Genomic DNA, 21,679 nt, shown 5'->3' on the forward strand with positions numbered 1-21,679 from the left:
ATATATAATATATTTTCATTTTATCGTTTAACTAACAAATATTGGTACAATTATCAAACAGATAACGTAAACATTAAGAAATAATAAGGTAATTGGAATAAACGTACAAAAATATTTAAATAAATTATATTTTTACTTCTAGTTAATTTCAAATCAGACGTGTTTTAAAGATACAAGAGTTTAGGATTGTCACAGAATGGGAAATGTAGTCACACATAACAGGCACCAAAGTGGTGTTTTCTTAGCTTCAAAACCTGTTCTTTCAGAACATAACGCTAATTGTGCACGAACTAAAGTGTTTTGTCAATAATCCCTTTTAACTCTTAAATACCATTATTTACTATTTATTCAACTAACGCACTTCAGGACAATAGATATACACAGGACTATCGTGCAACACGACTGACTTTTATTTTATTTTTAACAGAAGCTTCCGGGTTAACTCTTGATTTCTGGCGGTTTGTTTTGAATGTCTACAACATTTAGCGAATATTTTTGTACACGATGGACGAACAGGCCAGATCTGTTTTAAATCGGGTAATTCGCAGAATACCGAACAAAAATATAAAAAATCTTCTTAGTAAATGGAATTGTTTGTCAGCAGACCAGCTGCAAGCTTTGGATTACACGAAACCTAAACGGATGATAGTTGAACATATAATCGACTGCTGCGAGGTAACGAATCAATTTTAATTATAGTTTAGAATTTATATTTTAACCGTTTGTATAGGACAAAATTCATAAAATGGTATCCTAGTCTTAACGTTATTGTTTAACTTACATTATTGTCAGAAATTGTATGAAAGGTAAATGTTATCAAGTAAACAATCAAGTAAATATATATATATATATATATATATATATATATATATATATATATATATAGATATATTTACTTGATTGATTTTATATATATATATATATATATATATATATATATATATATATATATATATATATATATATATTTATATATATATATATATATATATTTATATATATATATATATATATATATATTTATATATATATATTTATATATATATATATATATATATATATATATATATATATATATATATATATATATATATGGTTGTAAAAGAAGTGCTGTACAAAAGGGCACTTTTAGAGGATATATTTTTGCCGATTCTATGGTTGTTAATATCTCTTTGAGACCCTAGCTAGTTCAGTTCAGTTTGTACCAATTCTGGGTTTTGGGGACCATGGTTATTCCAACTTCTTCATAATATCATGGCAATAAAGAGTGATTAAATTCAAGCTGCCTTTGTGTAACCTAAAATCCAAGATTGATGCAAACTAAACTGAAACTTAACTGGCTAGCCAGATAATCCAGCTTCATGGTACAAATTCCCAGTCACAAGTAAATTATCGAATTTTAATTTGTATGTAAACCTTCTCTTTAAGCTCTACCTGCATATATATATATATATATATATATATATATATATATATATATATATATATATATATATATATATATATATATGTATATATACACACACACACACACACACATATATATATATATATATATATATATATATATATATATATATATATATATATATATATATATATATGCTTCTTTCTGCAAATGGACACAAAATGAAGATATATTTTGTAGAATATTGGAAGCCATCGAGTCTGTGTTTTTTATTGCCTTTTGTTCTTATTCTTAAAAATATCTACTTTAGTGTTTGGCAGAAAAATGAAACCCAAAATGTTTTGAACAGTTTATAGATTAGTTAATTGTTCATACATTTTTTTTATCCTGGGTGATTGCTCCCTTTATATACATAATTTTAATGTGTAAATATCTTTTTTTCTTCTTCTTTTTATGTGTTGTAGAGCAGCAACCTTAACCTGAAACACATCACAAATTTGGAAATGATCTGTAAGTCAAGGGCCTAGCTTTCAATTATTTATTGATTTAAACTTTTTTTGAATTTCAAAGTATATTATTAATTGTCTGAATATTTTTTCTCCCATTAGATCATTTAGACAACCCTGATCAAGGCACTTGGTATGCTTGTCAGCTTACTGATGCACAGGGTAAGGGAACTTTCTTTTATTTCATTGGTTAATTAAAGGGATCATGAAATGAGAAATCAATTGTCCTTGATGGTGTACTGTACTCATAGAATAAGATTAGTGTTTTGATGAGTAGTTAATATGTTGTACCTTATAATGATCAGTTCTATATCATTGAAAGTTTGTCTGTGTAGTAGGAGTCAAGTACAGAGAAATTCATGCAATAAAATATAAAAAAATTATAGGGACGCCTCGAAGGATAACAAGGCATGTGCAGTGTCTTTGCATTGCCTTTTTATGATCCTAACACCATAACTACACCACAGAAGAATATTTGATGTTGTAGATCACATAAAACTGTTCATTTGTTTACTTGCTTTTACTGAAGTTAAACAAGACAGCTGATCTAGTCATTTCTTAGAGAAAAGATAACATTTTTATTCTTAAAAAAAAAGAATAAAAGGTTACGCATTGCTAACCATGTTGGATGTGACTAATGTTTGTGGAACACACAAATGTGAGAAGCAATATTAAGAGTAATTTTGTTTGGGAAAACTCTTTATTAGATTATAAATTGCCTTTACATTACTTTTTAATGCAGTTCATGACTCCTCTAATTGATAAAGCAGTGTATAGTTAAATAATAATCTAAATGTTGTTTTATTTTCTCCACAGATGATGCAGTTTGTGTAGAGCTGACCCAGTTTAAAGAACAATTTAAAGCACACTTGCATGGGGTCATTCGGCATGTAATTATACTTTACAAACTTAATTTGTCATTAATTCCAGCTCAACTATTTTCATTTTAATTATTCAACGTGTTGATTAACATCTTTTTATTTTGTGTTTTAAGATTTCCATTAAAATGAAGAAACACGAGGACGATGCTATATGGATTCGGATTGCCTGGGGAGACAATTTTAGCAAACCCAACCACCTTAAACCAACATATGTTGTTCACCACCTGCACACTTCCTACGTGTTTATTTCAAACCTCATGGCCAAACACAAAATCTTCTTATGTCAGGTGATCTTTTTTTCATCTTTAGAAGACTTATTTGGAATTAGATACTTCTTTTAAATTATTTTGGTTCAAATTAAATAATCAGAGGCTATTTTTCCACACACACACACACACACACACACACAAAGTCAAATCTATCCTCATATCCATTTATTTTCATTCACATTTCCAGGCACTAGTAGTAGCCACAAGACATGGCTCTATAAAAGATGGCCATCTGAGTACCAGGAGCCTCACTGCAATGAGGGACTTGCTTCTGAGACGTTATCAACAGGTAACCTATCAATCAGAGTTCTCCCAACTGTCAGCTTATGGGTCAAATGCAGTCATTAAATGGAATTTACAGTTGGATGATTATATTAAATTGACTTTTTCACTTGATAAAATTGTTGAATTACAAAAAAAATTCTATCTAAATAATAAATTATGCATGTTTTGCTTACGTCTGTGTAAATGAGCAGGAAAGTTTTATCTACTAGACATAAGCATGCTACATCATCATTTGCAATATGCACTTGTTTTGCCGATTTAAAAATGCAACTGGTTTTAAATCATTAAAATACTAGAAGAACTTGGGAGGTTTTTTAATACTTGCACACAGATTCTAAATTAGTTTTCAAAATACTCATCGTCAAGGGAAAGTAAAGTGTATAAGTATATTGGGTCAGAGACTAAAATATAGATATAGTCTAAATATTATGCATGGGCTGCTATAAGATTCTGACGGTTTAATAATAAATAATAATAATAATTATTATTAATAATTAATAATTATATAATAATTATAATTAAATAATAATTTCCTTGGGAAAAAATATTAGTTTCATGATTACTTGCCTAAAAGAAGTTATTTTTAAATGTCTGGGAAACACAGTTAAAAAGAACAGTTTTTCTTTTTTTATACAATATACTTTATTTTTTAAGAAACATTTTAAATATTTTGGAACAGTAACCAAATAAGCTAAATAATCTTTCCTTTCATTGAATATAAAGTAAGGCACTGCACTATTCAGGTTACATGTTGTTTCATAAGTGATTTGTTTTTCAAAATGTTTTCTGAATCATGTTTTGACCAGTAGCTTTTGATGTGGAGGGTATGTTTATAGATACTGGTACCCTAAAAAATAAACAGAATAGTCATAAAAAGAACTTAAATATACTATAGGAATGGTATAACAGAAAATTTTAGAAGTTTTAAAACCTTGACTTATCCAACCCGCGGTAAACCTTGAAAGTGGCTATCGTCCCACGTCTACTAAATATGTACATGTATAGAAATGCATTAACTGCACTTGACTGATTTAGGTTTGAGTCTGAATATATGCAGTAGTTTTGTATTTGATGGTTTATTTTTACAGCTGAATAATACAGATAGACCTAATGGAAAACATGTTTTGTTTTGTTATTTATATCCATCTGTTGCTTGTCATTTATTTAAAGGGATTAATTTCTTTACTCTTCACTTGTCTCTTGTTTTTGTTTTGATATCAAAATTGAAAACAAGAATTTTTAAATTTCACAAGTATTTATAAGATTAGTTTAATTACAAGAATAAACATTTCCTGATAATTTACTCACCATTCATGATGTTTGTTTATTTATTTATTTTCTCAGTTTCTCCATATAGTGGAATTGCTGATGTGAGATTGATCATTATTTGCAAATATTTGTTTGTTTCTTAGGTTTTTCCAAGTGCTCAGTCAAAGATACAACAGGAAAGAGACAGTCCTCCGTTGCGTATGTACACGTTTTTATGTTTGTCTCTTTAAGACATTGATAATGAAAGTGAATAATGTGTCAATACATATTAATCCTATAGACTATTTTAATTGATCCTTATTAGATTTATTATATATGAATTATACTCATTCAAAAAGAGATCTTCTTAAAACTTCTCTTCCATTATCTCCTGAATGTGTGTACCACTGCTTATACTTTTTATACTATAAAATAGGGCATAAGTATGCATATTGGGATGCACATAAGGACACCTTTAGAAAACTAAACTTTTGGATGTTTGAAAAATTACATTAGTAGGACCATTAATAAGGGACTATACTGTCAATGCAGTGAACAGTATTCAGTCATTCTCTTATTTTCCTTTTGTATATTTAATTGTGTTCATTTTGAGTAGCAAACATAATTTGAATTATTTGCAGTTTCATGTTACACTATTGAATCCTTTTTATCTAAATTATAAATGTGTATGCATTTTTTGTCTTTTTACAGATCCCTGTATTGGAAAGGAACACAGTGACTATGAAGAGATGAGACATCAGATGGCATGTGAGGCATTTGGACATGGACCTACCCCAAAGTTAGAAACAGCAGTATATAAAGTATGTCAACCTCTGATTATTATATTGTTGTTTGTTTCATGAAATGCCTTGTTTAATTTGAGTCAATCACACACGGATCTAAACAAGCTTTTTAATTGTCATAAATCAGGGTTGCCCGAGGTCTTAAAACATTGAAAATTAAAATATTTAGGCCCTAAAAAATAGGTCTTCGTTTTTCCTGTGTCTATGTAACACTACATACAGCTCACTGAAATGCTCCTCAGTGCTTTAAAATTGGTTGTTATTGATTCTGTGGTTTTCTTACTCTTTCTTTTGCTAGTCCAAATATTTGCTGTATTATGACTGCAAATGAGATCAACATTGTGATATAGATGTTCATTAAAAGCTAAATCCTTGGATTTATATGGATCCTCCTTTTTCCCTCAGCTTGAGACGAGGTACAGAGGAAATGGCAACCTAACGGTCAGTGACAGAGAGGAGTTCTTCAGAGGAGTAGTCAGGTTCTCCAGCAGCAGTCTGCTAGAGTCCTTACGCAACTGTGTCGCCTCAGGTGAGTGTTCTTTTAGTGCCGTGAACACCAAGCCAGCTATAGCTAGCACTGATAAAAACAACTGTGTTGTCAGCTCATGTCTAGATCCAAAAAGCTGCTTGTGAGCTAGTGTTGTCAAAAGTATCAACTTCGGGTACCAATCGGTACTGAGATTTTAAACACGATCATTTCTCGCAAACATTTAAGCACATTTTTAAACACTGCTTATTGGCCATTGTGTTCAACAGAAATGTCTGTGATTAGCTGTAAAGTTCAGTTCAACACTCTTTACCGCTGTTCAGTGGGTTCTGATCCATTAGCGGATCGCTCATAAGCAGGGCCAGACTGAATCTGTGGACGTTTTTTGCTGTTTCTGCGGAGAATTTTGGTAAAAATCTGCGGAATTATTTTGGGAGTGTCCAGCGGAGTATCATAACTTACACCTATATATATGAAATAAAAAGTAATAAATTACTGAATAAAAACTGAATAAATTCAGATTTACACATTTACTCAAGTAAATAAACAGAATTAATGATGGGCTAAATATCTGCAGAAATCTGCGGAATTCTGCGGAAAATCTGCGGAATTCTGCGCGCGCAGATTCCGTGTGGGCCTACGTCATAAGTCAGCTCATTGACAGACCAGCTGATTTCACCAATGCTACTTTGAAAAGCTCCAGTGTCCCTGGATTAGCAGCGATGAAGAGTGGTGAACCGATGACCTTCATGGTCAATCACAGTTATTTATTTATTAGTTCATGTGAGGAAATTGTATTTTTTGGGTGAACTATCCTAGTGTTTTGATATGTTAGCAAGCCATTTCTCACGCAGTAAATGTGGATCTCTCAGGGGAACTTGATCTTGACTTGGTCTCATAATCTATTGACATAGGTCTTGACTGCAACAGTACTTTACACATCATATCTGTTCCCTTCTGTCATACACTAGACCATAAATTAAAGTAGCCTTTAAAGTGTTTCTTTTCTTTCTGCAGGTATGGCTGAAGGTCCAGTCACTCCACTGCTGTCTGCTATCACTCGGAGAGGAAGGAATTCTTTTGTTATCACAGACAAAGGCCCTGGTGTTTCCAGCCAAGCATCAGCACCAAGAGCCTGATGACGCTTGTACTGCAGAGAATGATCAGTTAAAGGAGATGGACATGATCATGTATTGAGCAGCCTGAGTTATCTGAAACAGCTGGAATGATCTATGAACCAGCAAGGATAACCTTTTTTTACAATTAACCACATAAATGCAGCATGGATTATTTTTAAAGTGTCATTATTGCTTGATTTTAAATAAACATTTTAAAATGAAAAAAATATATATATAAACAGTTCTTTCTAAAACTTAATTTTGTAATGATAATTTTCTCATTTAACACAGTAAAGAATACATTTTAGTTACCCTTTAGAATATGGTTGTATTAGTTAATGCATTTACTAACAGAAACACAACTAAACACATTTGCTACAGTATTTGTTCATGTTAATGAAAACACAGTTGTTCATTGTTATTGATATTACTAGCATTAACAAGCATGAAGTTGAATGTTAATAATGTATAAAGAAATGTTGAACAATGATTAATAAATGCTAGAAGTATCGTTCATAGTTAGTTCATGTTGGTGAATACATCAACTAAAAAAAATCTTATTCTAAAGTGTGACCACACTGTGCATATTGTGCATGGTTAAATTGTGCATAATTAGGTTAATTGCCTCATCGTGTAATTATATAGATTAAATATCTATGCACTTGAGAGCCCATTATGAATGTTTTGTACACTTTTAATTGGCCTGAAGTCACACAAAATGCAAACATGCAATAAGTACTGCATGACAGGATTCTCTGTTAAATTTTTTTCTTTAATGCTGTACTTTTTAATCATAAATGCTATTTTGTAATCCGGAATCTTCAAAATATCTGTTTAACAGAAGAAGAAACTCAAACAGGTTTGGGAAAAATTGGAAGGAAAATGAATGATGCAATTTTCAGGCAAGTTATCCTTTTAAGTATAGTGTTAGGTTTGGCATGATCTAATAGCCACAGAACACCAAGTTCGCTTTCTTTCCAGCATCCGTTGTCAAGTGTTTGTGTTCAATTTCTACTCACCTCGAGCCTCAGGTTATTCCTGTCTACTGTATGATTGTGTCGTTAATGTGCGGGCAGTGGTACCACCAGAAAGCTTGTGATGTACAATCTTTCCCTGTTCTCTAAGGCAGCAATGTTTTGCACCAGTAATGTGATATGAATGGACAATAATAATGCAAAGATAAGTGTAGTATAATCAAAAGCAAACCTCTCGGCTTACGTTTAACCTTGACTCTAAGATGTTGGTAATGAGACACTGGTGCAAGGAAATAAGAAGAGAAGCTGACCAGGCCGCATATGGGGTAAAAGGTACACTAGAAAGTGCATGTAAACAGCACGTATGTTTGTCCAATGTAAGATGTTTTCTTAAAATCCAACACTTCAAGTGTTTGCATAGGTTTACTTGTGTTTGAGTATATGTGTATGTGTTCATTGTCGTGAACTCAAAGTTGACTGTTTCTGGAACCGAATACCACAGTAATACAGGTCAATCAGCTGGCTTCTAGTTAGTTCCAACTTTAGCTATATATCTGCTGTTGGCCAAAGGCACAGTGCAGAATTTAGACATTTGGATTATAAAATGTTCTTAAATTGTCTCCTTGATCAGTTTTACCCTAAAAACATCTATACCCACTGCACGTTTGGTTGTCTGGTGTAAATATATTTTCTCAGTTGCAGTGTACTGCTTTTTGTCTTTTAATTAAACCCCAAATCTATTGTAATGAAGCACATGAGACAACATTTGGGAACCTTTAAAAAATCTTACGTCATTTAAACAGTTTGATTGTTTTATTGTTAGGATATTCATATTTTAGGAGTTTCTGGAGATGATGTCAGCAAGTATATTCATATCATGGTATTTAAATGATTAAATGCTCACCACAAAAAAGAAGATTCTGTTATTAAATTCTGACCCTCTGTCATTTCAACCCCTTTAAAACTTGACACAAATTGAAAAAACAACTTATGAACACAAATTGAAATCTGAGAGTTCCTTCATCCTCCATAGACAGTAATTGTTCCTGAGATGTTCAAAGTCCAGCAAAAAGACAAAAAACTATTGTCAGAATGTTCCATGTGTAATCAAAGCTCCAAGAACATTTTTTATTTTGTGCTCAAAAAAAGATTTTTACACATTTTAAAACTGTTTGTACAAGTAAATGTTTTTTTTTATCAACAAATAATTTTTTCCCAATATTTTCTTCTTTTCTACCTTTCTACGTTGCTATTTTTCTACTATACTACAAGTGTGGCTAGGGGCAAATTATTAAGTCAACAGTGACATCTTGTGGCCTGACAGAGTGCAAGTCAAGATATGAGTGTGGACATGGGAGTGAAAATCAAAATACAACAAACAGATGTGAGAAAGGCTTTGATTTCCTGTTGATGGATGTTATGCAGAAGTACTGTCATAAACACATTTTACAGATTTTTTATTTATTTTATATTTTAACACTAGTGTTTCCCAAAACTTTACTACTAGCAAACATTTGCAAACAGCATAACATTTTTTTTTTGCCAATTCAATTAGATCCACTTGTTTGGTAAACAAAGCAATCGTTCATATAATATATCCATGGAAACTTTCTTTAAATTCCATAAGTAAATAAATTGACTCAATGGGCTATAAAATCTGCAGATTTTTGAGCACTCGAATTTCGTGTTGGCTTACCTATTGATCAAATACATATAAAATACAGATGAAATAAAATAACAAATATGTCAATGTTGCTATTAAAAATCAGGGTAATTCCACCCAATATTCCTCCTTTTTTTTTTTGTTAAAAAATTGGTATTGTGATATGCATGTCTGAAAATATGGCATCTTTTTATTATTTTGACAAACTTGAAATGTTTGCTCCAAAAACAAAAAAACATTTATGTTAAATATATGAAGTGCTATCATTATAGCTTGCAGAACAAATAAATATTACGTTTTACTCACTCATAACATAAATACAAATATAAATCATGAGAAACAAGAGTTACTGTGGTTAAGTCATGGTAACCATACCTTGCTAAGCTATTTTTATTTATATTATTTTTCCTCTTTACTAATAGTTATTTTTGTACATTTATATTTTAGTTGTCTATAACCTTGTGTATTGAGATTAAATATATAATAGTTTTATTAGTTAGATGTTTGAACTGATCTGGATGGAAGATCTTTCTTACTCGGGCCGAAGATAAATCGGCGATATATACTTGGCTGTGAGGGTTAGAGAGTGTTGTGGAATGCCCACATGTAAACCTCATACTGTAAAGTTTATTCTGCAGCCCAGATCGCTCTGTAAGCTTTAAATTAACTTAATGAATCAAATGGATAAACTCAGTTGAAGCCTTTGACCGATCATTGAACCTGGGAGACAGGGGAAAGGCCAACAAAAGTAATAGCAAGTATATTTTACTTTTAATTATTTATTTTAGTGGGAATGAAGAGACATTTTTAGTTCTTTTTTCAATCAGTTCATTTCTTCTATTTTGATATCTATCTATCTTCTTGATCCAGGTTACTTTAAACTTGTTTAAATAAAATATTAAACATGTAAATCTTAATCTGTTTTTTAAACTAAATGTGTTTTCTGGTTATTTATATTTTCATAATCATTTAAAATGTTTTGTTTTAATTTTTTAATTAAATTATTATTATCAATATTTTTATTAACTAACGTCCCTGGGCTTGGAAAAAAAAAAAAAGTTTGAAAAATCTCTGGTCCAGTAAATACAATATCAAGTCTGCAGCCAGAACTTTCAATCTTTAATGGAGCAGTTCTTAATCTTTCTTAAAAAAAAAAAAAAAAAAAACGAAAATCGAGCGTTTGTTTAAGAATAGATGCTTCATTAAGATAAAAAGGTAACGTTATAACACATTTGATTTGTGTGGTCAGTGCTGGGTTGGCATTGCACGTGGGCAAAGAGTATATTTGGGCTGTTTCTCAATATGCGTTCTTGTCTGTACTAGTGTCCTCGTGAAACGTCATCAACCGTCGCCAAAGTACTGTTCCAATTCAAAGTTCACATCTTGCCAAGTACAGATGAAATTCCTGGATGTGTACTTGCTCTGCCCCTTTGGCCAAGGATGCATCGAGAGGTGACTTGTGTGAACTTGGTTTTGTCCATATTTAAATGAACGTGTGTAAATGCACGCTTTGATCAAACCTTTTATTCCCCTTGATGATATGGTGCTTTTTTCCCTCAACGTCCTCCAAAGTTTCAATGTTTGGCCGTGTCTGCCATATCTGTTTTTTTTTTTTAAAAAAGAAAAAAAGAATGCATCGGTTCCTGCATGTAGAATTCAGAAATCTCATGGCATTGAAAGAAAACTGGCAGCAGTTGAGTGCCGAGGTCAAAGGTCAGATGAGCAGGCATCACACCTGATCCAAACCTGGGGCAACTGTACAGTAAAAAAAACAAGATTAAGAAATATTGCTTTAATTTTGGAGAAAAAAAAACCTCTTCTGTGTTAAAATTTGATGTTCCTCCAGCGTTCTTACTTCAGTCTTTAATGTCAGGTGATCCTTCAAATGTCAGTGTAAATTGTTGAGTATACCGTTAGTGTTCAGTCGTGTTTTTCATAGTTACCAGTGCTGATGGAGTTTTTTTAGAGCGTCATATTCTGCTGGAAAAGTTTTATTTTAATGGTAATATGCCATAAGCTGATGTGTATGAGTAACTTCACAAGTTGACCATAGTCTAGACCGATGACATGCTCATCTACTCCCAGAACTTGGGAGAACCAAATGTTGCAGCTCGTCCGGTCTTCAATGATGAGCCCAAAAGAGGCCACTTCACAGGGCCGGCCCAAGGCTTAAGAGAACTGAGAGGCAGGACAAGATGCCGGGCTGGACTTGGTTAACTTTAGATTTTACAAAAATCTCATTATTTTGTTTTTCACCTAAAATATTAATTAAAACATCCAAGATGTGTTTTGCCTCATCAAAATGTGGAATTTGATCAGCAAACTACTCGTTCTAAGACAACTATGCCTTCGGATAAATGACTTGGCTTCAAGTACGATGCCAGACGATTCAGAAATAAAGGTACAGACTGCACAAACAGATAAACGACATGATGCATCTCATTTCACCACAACTAAAGGCAGCGACAAAAAAAGTCAAGCTGTCACGATGATGACATTTCTCATGCAACCCTTTAGCAAGATTACATAGTATTTATGCTTCATATATATATATATATATATATATATATATATATATATATATATATATATATATATATATATATATATACATACATATATATATATATATATATATATATATATATATATATATATATATATATATATATATATATATATATCCATGGGCTACTGTAAAGTAATATGGCTCTGTCATAACGTTTTGAATAAAAATTCGAATTTGGATAAGACATCTTTAGTATAGTTTTGATTTTAAGGCATAATAAAGATCAAATGCAAGTACGAGTGGATTAACATTGAAAATTTAAAATGCATCAAGAAAACCATGTGCTAAGGAAATTTCAAACCATTTTGAACGCACAGAGACGAGCTTTTGTGCAAAAATGAACTTAAAGGTGCCTTTAAAAAGTGTCAAAGTACTTTTAAAAACAAAAAAAAGCAAACCCCCAATAGGTGGCAGCAAGAGGCCGCTTTATTTGAGTAAAGCATTGAGCGATTTATTCAGCCAAAGAAGCGAATAGGATAAACGGACAGTTGAATCAATCACTGAATCATCGACTCACCCGAGTCTTCTTTGCGAAGGCCTGAATCGTTCGTGTGGGGAAACGTCGCAGTGTATTATTCAGAGATGACCAACTGTTCTGCTGTTTATTGTATTATAATTATCGCAATGATTTTACTACCACTACTATCAATAAAATTATTAATTATAATAATATTGCCGGAAGTTATTCAGCGCATGCGTCACGTGTTCATCATCAGCATCCATGACAACGGTTCTGTGGGTGTTGTTTGAATCCATTGACTGTAAAAAATATGGATGACACGACAGCCCTTTTTCCCATTGAACGCCTTGAGGGCAAAACGCCTGCTTGACGGGCACAAACTGTCGCAAAAGACTGCTGAAATTGGAGCCAGACATGCGCAGAAGGATTGTCTGATGGAGCCAGAGGAGGAGCCGCGAAAATGAGCAGAGTCGAGCTTCCAATCAAACGCTTTATGTAAAATCAACTACGCCCCCCGAACTTCTCAGCATGCGTTTGCTGTCATATCAACACAAATGGATGTAATAATGTTAACAAATATGAGGGTTTTATATATTCAATCGCGCCAGCTCCAGGCCGCAGCGCATAACTTACTCGCGGCGTCGCGGGCTGATTCCGGCTCGCATGCAGCAGCGCCGGCTCGCTCGGCCGCCGCATCTGGCTCGATCGACTCGGGCTGGAATTGGGTAGTTGGAATTGAGTCCAGGCATCCGGAGTAGGTCCAGCAGAGGTAACATTAGTCAGTCTGAGCTCTAAGAGATAAGTCTCCGGCAGGCGAGAATCTAGCCGGAACTGTGTTTTGCTATCTGGGTGGCTAGGCGTGTATCAGCAAACTAATAAACCCGAAAAAAGCCCTGAACTTAGCGAATAAACAGTGTTCCACCAGGATCATGTATGTCAGAAACTATAGTTTACTGCTGAACTCATTTTGTCATGGTAAAATAACACAGAAATCGAATAATAACATTTCAGTCTACTTCAGTCTCCTGCCGAAGCTCAGACGCCGCGCTTTGAGAAACTGTCAATCACAGCTGTCAATCACGATGACACGCCCAGCATTAAATTACTGCTAAAAACAAACTGTTTACAAAAATGAAGATCTGCACCTATTTCAGCACAATAACCAGTGCCTTAATCGACCAGAACTATCTTTCGGGACATTTTATTGCAAGTGTAATATTTTTTTTTTATTTGGGCTCAAGTCTCCTTCATTAACACGGAGGAGGCGGGCTTTATGACTTGTACTGCAGCCAGCCCCCAGGGGGCGATCTAACGGCCGAAACCTTCACTCAAATGTAGGCTTGCGGCACACTTGTTTGAATCTCGCTGTGTCGATTGGCATCTGATCTCTGCGTCCTTCGTGACAATTTTTCCGGATTATCGACATTATTGATCGTTGGATACGTCGATTGATCGCCTGCTGTTCCCATCATTCAGGTTTGACCCTTTTTATTACGCTGTGCTTTGTGTTTGTGTTCAGTATGTCTTGTGTTCACTACAGGTTCCAGAGTCGACTCACCTACGACTCGCTCCAGTTTGAAGGCCTCAACATCACCGCGGGAGAGCTGAAGCGGCAGATCATGAGGAGCAAGAGGCTGAAGTTCTGCCAGCTGAAGATCAGCAACGCCCAATCTGATGAAGGTGAGTTGAGGAAAAGACACTTCAACTGTTCCACACTAACATTAGCTGCGTTATATCAGACACTTCTGGAAGCTGTAAGGTGGTGCTGATGCTGACATGTAGTGATGTTTTGACTGTTTTAAAAGGCTAATGGCAATTATTTGCTGATTCTGATTTTATTTTGCTGTCAGAATACACAGATGATGCTCTCAACCCCTAAAAACATGTCGGTTATCATCAGACGGATCCCTGCGGCGGGACTGAAGTCCTCAAATAGAAGATTTGTTGGGTAAGTGCTGTGAAATGAGCACAAGCGTCCCCTGTTAGATAATATATGAAGACTCCTGGTCTGTCCCTGGTGTTTTAGTCACACAAGCTCCTTTGTTTTGCAGACATCAAGCTGGACGATGGGTTGAATCTTTACCAAGAGGTGAACCTTCACTCCTCTCACTGGAGCAGTTGTTGAAGGTATTGAACAAATGAATAGCAGAATAGCAAAACGCAATGTAAAGCACACAATACACACACACACACACACACACACACACACACTCAGCTTCTTAGTGAGATTTGAGGGTGTTTGAAGGGTTGAGGGTGAAAAAGATTCAAATGTTGCAAATGCTTGTGAAACAGACTGAGAATCTGGCTGAGGCAAAGGCGTCAGAGGAGGACAAGCTGAAAGCGGTGATGTACCAGTCCAGCCTGTGCTACTACTCCAGCAGGTGAGCGTTCAGACACTGACAGGTTTGCTTTGTGAGAAATGTCTGAACTGATTCTCATGGTTCTGATATTCACTAGTGAGGCCATGAAGCTACTTGGGATCCCGGGACACCACATTAGGCACTGCCCCACTAATGTGGTAACTGGGTTTTCCAAGCTCACGGTTGCTGTGAACTTGAGCTCTTGTCCTCATCAGTCAGATTGTTTGCTCAGAGTTTGACTGTCACTCCTCAATTCACAGGGCAGCGGCTCTGCTTCGCACAAGCTCATCCGGAAGAGCACAGGATGTGTTCCCCGCAGCTTCCCCGCAGCTTCCTGTTGGAGGTTGATGACCCAGACCGAAAGGGAGTCATGATAGACGGCAGTGGCAGATACGTCATTCCCATCATAGACGCGTGAGTAAACTGTACTTGGCATAGCCGCATGTTCCAGTGTTTGTCCAAATCTCACATGATGTCTGCTTGTGTGTGTTTGCGCTCGATCTGTTCAGTGAGGCCTATGCTGCTGAGAAGAGAAAGAGGCCGTCCTTCTCCTGCCAGACCGAGCCTTTGCCCTCCTCGTCCTCAGCAGGTGCGGCATCTTCGGTCCGGGACGCCGGAGGGAAACGGTCCCGCTCCCCATCTCCACCAGAGACGCGCGGCGACCAGAAGAGACCACGTCGCTGAGAGATCTTCATCCAAGAGACCTGGAGCCAACGTGTAAATATTGTACATAGTTTATTTATAAAAGATAATAAAGATTATAGCTGCATGAACTATGTGGACTGGTTAACCTTTACTCCAGCAGTGCAACACACACTAATTAATTCATTAACACAATATTATGAAGTTTTGCTTTAATTTAGGAAAAGAAATCCTCTTCTGTGCTAAAATCTGATGTTTTTTCAGCGTTCTTACTCCAGTCTTTAATGTCAGGTGATCCTTTAAATGTCAGTGTAAAGTGTTGAGTATACTATTAGTGCTTAGTCGTGTTTTTCATAGTTACCAGTGCTGATGGAGTTTTTTAAAGCCTCATATTCTGCTTGAAACGTTTCATTTTAATGGTAATGTCCCATAAGCTGAGGTCTTGTGAGTAACTTCACAAGTTGGCCATAGTCTACACAGATGACATGCTCATCTACTCCCAGAACGAAATGTTGCAGCTTGTCTGGTCTTCAATGAGCCCAAGAGAGGCCACGTCACATTTGCATTTGCTAAAATCAGGTTCTGTTATGCAGAGTATTATAAGATTGTGAGTGTGATACCCTGAATATGACATGACATTTATCTTTCAGGTCAATCCTTTTTTCATATTTGGGCCCCAAATTGTGACATTATCGACCCTCTTGAAACCATGATGGTGCATTTAAAGGGTTAATCCTAAAAATAATCAAACATTACTTCAAATTTTGAAAACATTTCATCAGTTTATTTCGCATTTGGTGCTTATTCAAAATCTTTCAGCACTAACACACAGATCATTTAGTTGTAAATACACTATTAAATATTATTAATACAACCTTCTGTCTCGCTACAATCCAACTCGCTCTTTAAGATCTCAAAACTCAGGGCTTCTGGTAGTACCTAGAATAGCAAAATCAAGTAAAGGAGGTCTAGCCTTCTCTTTCATGGCTCCTACACTCTGGAATAGCCTTCCTGATAACGTCCGAGGCTCAGACACACTCTCCCAGTTCAAAACTAGATTAAAGACCTATCTGTTTAGTAAAGCATACACTCAATGCATCACCTAGCGGGTTCCACACAGGCTTCTGCATCTTGTTTATATACAATATGAACAGCAGCTACGCTAATTATTCTCTTTATTCTCTATTTTCACCTGGGGATACTCATCCCAAAGTCCTCAGATTATGCGGAGTCACTGATTGGATCCAAGACCAGCGACGAGATGATCCCAAGGATTACATATCCAGGACCAGGCCATATCCTGAGCTGCTGCTGCGCTGATGGTCGTGGGGAGTGGAGAACATGAGTCTGATTCCAGCGACGCTCCAGGGACAGACGAGTCTTCGCTGAGGCCATCTTCCAGCCTAAACCACGGCGACTGAAGCTCTGCACAAGACTTTTGGCCAGCGGAGAAATTAAAATGGTCGTGCCCAACTGAGTCTGGTTCTCTCAAGGTTTTTTTTCTTCACTCCCATCAGGTGAAGTTTTTTTTCCCTCTCCGCTGTCGCCACTGGCTTGCATGGTTCAGGATTGGTAGAGCTACGCATCGATGAATTTGCTCTTCAGTGTTTGATCTCTCAGTAATGATTAAATCACACTGAACTGAGCTGAACTGAACTAAACTGAACTTAAACACTAAAACCTGAACCACACTGTTCCAGTTACTATGACCATTTATGTGAAGCTGCTTTGACACAATCTACATTGTAAAAGCGCTATACAAATAAAGCTGAATTGAATTGAATTGAATTATTATTTACTGTATTATTTATTGAACAATAATATTTAATACACAAAGTAGCCATTACAAAAGTTGTCAAGCTGTTTAGTCAAAACTTAGTTTATTTATGCAGCTGCATTATAGGACCTTGATCTCTGTTCTGTTGACTTTTGATGTGTAAAATTCTTAAGCAGGATGTAAATTGGGATGTGGATGCATATTTATTTATTATTATTATTTTGTTCGGTTATGACTCAGAAGTCACTTGTCTCGGTGTAAGTTGTGTAAGGTTTCTGAGGGTGTTGATGTGTCGATGAGGGTGTTTATTTCAACATTAGCGAAAATGAAAGATCAGCACTTATATTGTGTGGATGGCATCGCTATTTATTTTATTTCATTTAATATCCACAATGCAATATTAAAGTCATGACAAGAAACGTACAGTGAAACAAACAGGTTATAAAGTTTTACAGAACTGGTCACACAAGCCTGGGGGAAAAAAATATTTGCTCGTAATTTGAGATTTATTTTCTCCACCTGCTCATGTAACTTTTGAGGATTTTGATTTTAATATTTCACCATACTTAGTGTTTGCAGCAACAACTTTATTCTCAGTAACGTTGAACAGAAATTTTATGTCTCATTTACTGGAGTGGGCTATGTGCCCAATAAAAGTCTACTGTCTGCGACCTTGTAAGAGATTTGAGTTACTATTTAAATAAGTCTGTGTATTAATTATGAGTGTTAATCCCAGAGTAAAGATAATATTGTCTATGTAAAACCGAGTCAGTGCTTGTGAAAGCAATGTAGTTTAACTCAAAACAAACTGACTCATGTGCAGGAAATCATCCCAGCACAAGTCTTGTTTATTTAACTTTAAGAATTAACTTAAAAGTTTATATGTTTGGGATATAAGGCCAGGTGTATTGAAAGATCATACACTGTAATTCAGTGGGTTTTTTTAGATGGAATGAGACAGTGCGCAGTTCCAGTAAACCAATCCCAGTCTAGTTTGGCATCTCAATTCATCAAACTGGAAAATCCAGCTTATGAGTATGACTGACCCACAAAACAACATGTGATCAAGTAACACACTGAGATTTTTCACAGCTGCGTAGCTGAACAACAGTGAAGCGAAAGTTCTGTGGTTGTTGCTGGCAAATAGACTTGTATGTAAATGAGCTGATCATTTGGTTGGTTATTCGGGTTTTTCCAAATATAGGTGTACAGGACACCCTCTCACCCCCCAAAAAGGACTGTATGTGCCAAAAATGTGAATTTCAATTCTTTAAAACGGCAGTCTACAAGTATCTCGGTCTCCATTACTTTTAGAAACCTGCTTTTAAAAGCAGAAGGATCATCTTGACATGGTCTTTACGGTGAAGCTCTTCAATGCTAATGAGTCTGATGTTTCAAGGAGTATGTGTAGCTGTGTGGATACTGTACACATTTAAAGAACAGATTAATTTTCTTGGAAATACTGTATAACCCAAAAGGATTTTCTTCGCAAAAAGTAATCTAAACAAGCAATATTTATGGCAGATATGTCATTTAAACATCGCTCTGTTATGTGTTAATATCTGATTAATTGCTTAGCACATCAAACCATGCAAATTGGTATTGGTATTTTTATGTTATTAGCTATATTTCTCAATTGGTTACTGTTAATGACATCAGCATTTCATAGTGCGTTTAGCGTTACGTGTAGAATTGCAACTTATCTACACAGTCTATCATTTCTAATTGTCATACAATCCAATATTCATATTGATACATTTATTTATTCCAGCTGCTGTGAGAAAAGGCTAATGACCCTTACACAGGGTCACAGTAGCCTTTATCTGTCTATATAAGTCCTTCTGTACAATAAGACAACAAAGATGGAAATCTGCCACTCAAATTGGAAAGCATTATCGCATGCTTATAAATCAGGCTAAGGTAACAAGATAGATTTGAAGACTGACTGGTTAGGTTCTTGCTCATTCTTTTGAATATTTTTTATTTAAATTACAGCATTAAGTATATTCTGGTAAACAAGATGTCTCTCTGAAACACCTGACAATACATCAAATATCAAACTAAAGCAATATTTGCATATTAAAATAATATCTATTTACTGTCTGATTGAAAAATATGTGTCAGTTTACAACATTTATATTTACAGTATATGCATTCAGCAGAATATGTTCTGCATTTGTCAACAAACTTCCCTATACCATCATGTGAGACTTTTAGAATTTTAATATTAGTCACTTTTAAGGTACTAGACCAATGATTCCAGTAGATTGCTCAGAGAAACCTCTAAACCTCTTTTGCCCTTGCACTTTACAATGAATAAAGAATTGTTTTCTGTTTCCCACATGAGTTTATACAGTATGTACATTTTATATGTGCACCACTTTGTCTGCTTCAGGATAATTAGTAGTTACAGTTGTTTCCTTTTGCGGTGAAAAAGACCCCAGTAGCAAAACCCAGTAGCCCGAGAGCAAGACCAACTCCACACTTATGGACCAATGCTGGGCTGCTTTACCTCCACATCTGCACACAACACACACAAACATTTGGGAAATTCACATGTTTTATTCGTGATTATATGTGAATGTTGAATAAACACTCACCCCATGTTCTGGTCTGAGGTTGCTGAAGGGCTTTGTGCTCCACTAAACAGCTATGAATGTCTCCTTCCTCAGGAATGAAGCTCAGTCAAGAAAAGACGTTCATTGTGCCATCTTTGTTAGGGTAATATCTGCTGATAGTTGATCCATCTGTCACATTCACATTGTTCTTGGTCCACAAGACTCTGACCGGTGGAGGGAAGAATCCAGTCACTTGACAGATCAGAGTGTTCTTGACATTTAATTGTGGATCACTTTTAGGATAAATTGAGCTCAAGGGAGGTTCTGGCAAAGATTAGATCAACCACCATTTTAAACATTTTACTAAAACATTTTTTGATAAGACTTTATAATGAGATTGTATTAGTTAATGTATTTACTAACACAAACAAATGATGAACAATATTTATAACAGTATTAATTCATCTTTTATAATGATAGTTAATGGTAATAAACATGCTTTTGTTACTTCTTGTTAACTCACGGTGCATTAACTGATATTAACAAACAAGAATCAGTTGCTGTATTTTTCCTAGCTCATGTTAGTAAGTATTGCAAACTTATCATAAAGTGTGACACATTTTTATCCCTATTTTTGTCTTACCAAGTACTTCAGGTGAACTGGCATACACCTCTCTAAGCACAGCCAGGAAGGCTTTGCCGTTGAATTATGCCCTTTTAGCATCCACATATAATGGCTGAAACACAGCTAGATCAGCAAATTCAGGTAATGTAATAACATCTTTTTGCTCTTTGAAGTCCACGTGTGCCAACTGTTCATCATCAAACTGGACAATAAAATCTTCCTGATCTGCGTCACCACTCGCCCCAATCAGTCCATATTTATGATAATCTAAAAACAAAAAAACAGGTTTACAGGTCTGAGTATTATTATTTTTAAGGAATAGCATTTTTAATATATTTACATGAAGCATACACGAGTATAATCTTATTTATCAACTTGATTATCTATGAAATCTCATTTAACAAGTGTGAAATCATTTAGGGTATCATTAGTTATGTGTTACTGAAAAGCAAGCAGTTTTAAATGGATAGTTCACCCCAAAATGAAACTTTACTCTCTATGTACTCACAGTAAAGTGGATCTAACCCTTAAACACAAAAGAAGACATTTTGTGGAAAGTTGAAAACCTGTGAGTTCTGACTTCCTTATTAGTGAAAACAAATACTACAGCAGTCAATGGTTACAGGATTTCAGCTATGTTCAAGATACCTTCTCTTGTGTCTAGCAGACGAAATAATCTCTTAAAGGATTGAAGCCACTTGAGGAAGAGTAAATGATGACAACCTTTTAAATTTGGGTGAACTAAGTCTTTAATGCTAAAACAATTTTATGCTTGGTTCACTCACCTTGAGCTCGGACACAAACACAGACGAGTGTGATTCTTAACAAGGCCTCCATTGTACATCACAAACAGTAAGTGCAGGAAGCAGAAAATGCCACTCGACGGCATGTCAGTAGAGTTTTGTTAGAAATGGTACAACCTACTATTTAAACAAGCTTTATTTGATGACTTAAATCATCCAATTGGCTTTGCAGCTATTCTGTGACAGAACAGTCTCCATGGGATATGGTCTGGGTTTAAGGCATGAGGAACTCTGTTTTAGTTC

At 35.1% G+C, this 21,679-nt stretch overlaps 2 protein-coding genes and 1 pseudogene across 6 annotated transcripts; 2 read left to right on the plus strand and 1 right to left on the minus strand.

Moving 5' to 3' along the window:
• The first annotated feature begins 425 nt into the window (after window positions 1–425).
• cenpn (centromere protein N) lies at window positions 426–7,521 on the plus strand. 4 transcript variants are annotated; one of them, XM_073928927.1, is made up of 10 exons: window positions 426–675; window positions 1,873–1,918; window positions 2,017–2,076; window positions 2,731–2,800; window positions 2,909–3,082; window positions 3,252–3,353; window positions 4,762–4,816; window positions 5,309–5,418; window positions 5,806–5,929; window positions 6,905–7,521. In XM_073928927.1, the coding sequence occupies exons 5-10, from the start codon at window positions 2,921–2,923 to the stop codon at window positions 7,024–7,026; spliced, it is 675 nt and encodes a 224-aa protein (XP_073785028.1). In that variant the 5' UTR covers window positions 426–675; window positions 1,873–1,918; window positions 2,017–2,076; window positions 2,731–2,800; window positions 2,909–2,920; the 3' UTR covers window positions 7,027–7,521. The 4 variants fall into 4 exon arrangements, with proteins under 4 accessions (XP_073785028.1, XP_073785027.1, XP_073785029.1 ...); XM_073928926.1 differs by having other exon boundaries at window positions 1,878–1,918; window positions 2,731–2,804; XM_073928928.1 differs by having other exon boundaries at window positions 1,878–1,918.
• A 4,814-nt stretch (window positions 7,522–12,335) lies between these two features.
• On the plus strand, window positions 12,336–18,119 carry LOC108180010 (E3 ubiquitin-protein ligase RBBP6-like). The gene is made up of 6 exons (XM_073930368.1): window positions 12,336–14,351; window positions 14,522–14,619; window positions 14,723–14,798; window positions 14,964–15,052; window positions 15,292–15,445; window positions 15,541–18,119. The coding sequence occupies exons 1-5, from the start codon at window positions 14,346–14,348 to the stop codon at window positions 15,377–15,379; spliced, it is 357 nt and encodes a 118-aa protein (XP_073786469.1). The 5' UTR covers window positions 12,336–14,345; the 3' UTR covers window positions 15,380–15,445; window positions 15,541–18,119.
• mhc2dbap (major histocompatibility complex class II DGA gene, pseudogene) lies at window positions 17,800–20,339 on the minus strand (annotated as a pseudogene). The gene is made up of 2 exons (XR_011007187.2): window positions 20,051–20,339; window positions 17,800–19,970 (listed from the first exon to the last, which is right to left on the minus strand). The product of XR_011007187.2 is annotated as a major histocompatibility complex class II DGA gene, pseudogene (transcript).
• Between the last annotated feature and the right edge of the window lie 1,340 nt (window positions 20,340–21,679).

The sequence above is a fragment of the Danio rerio genome, chromosome 18 (genome assembly GCF_049306965.1).
Source record: "Danio rerio strain Tuebingen ecotype United States chromosome 18, GRCz12tu, whole genome shotgun sequence".
Lineage (NCBI taxonomy): Eukaryota > Metazoa > Chordata > Actinopteri > Cypriniformes > Danionidae > Danio > Danio rerio.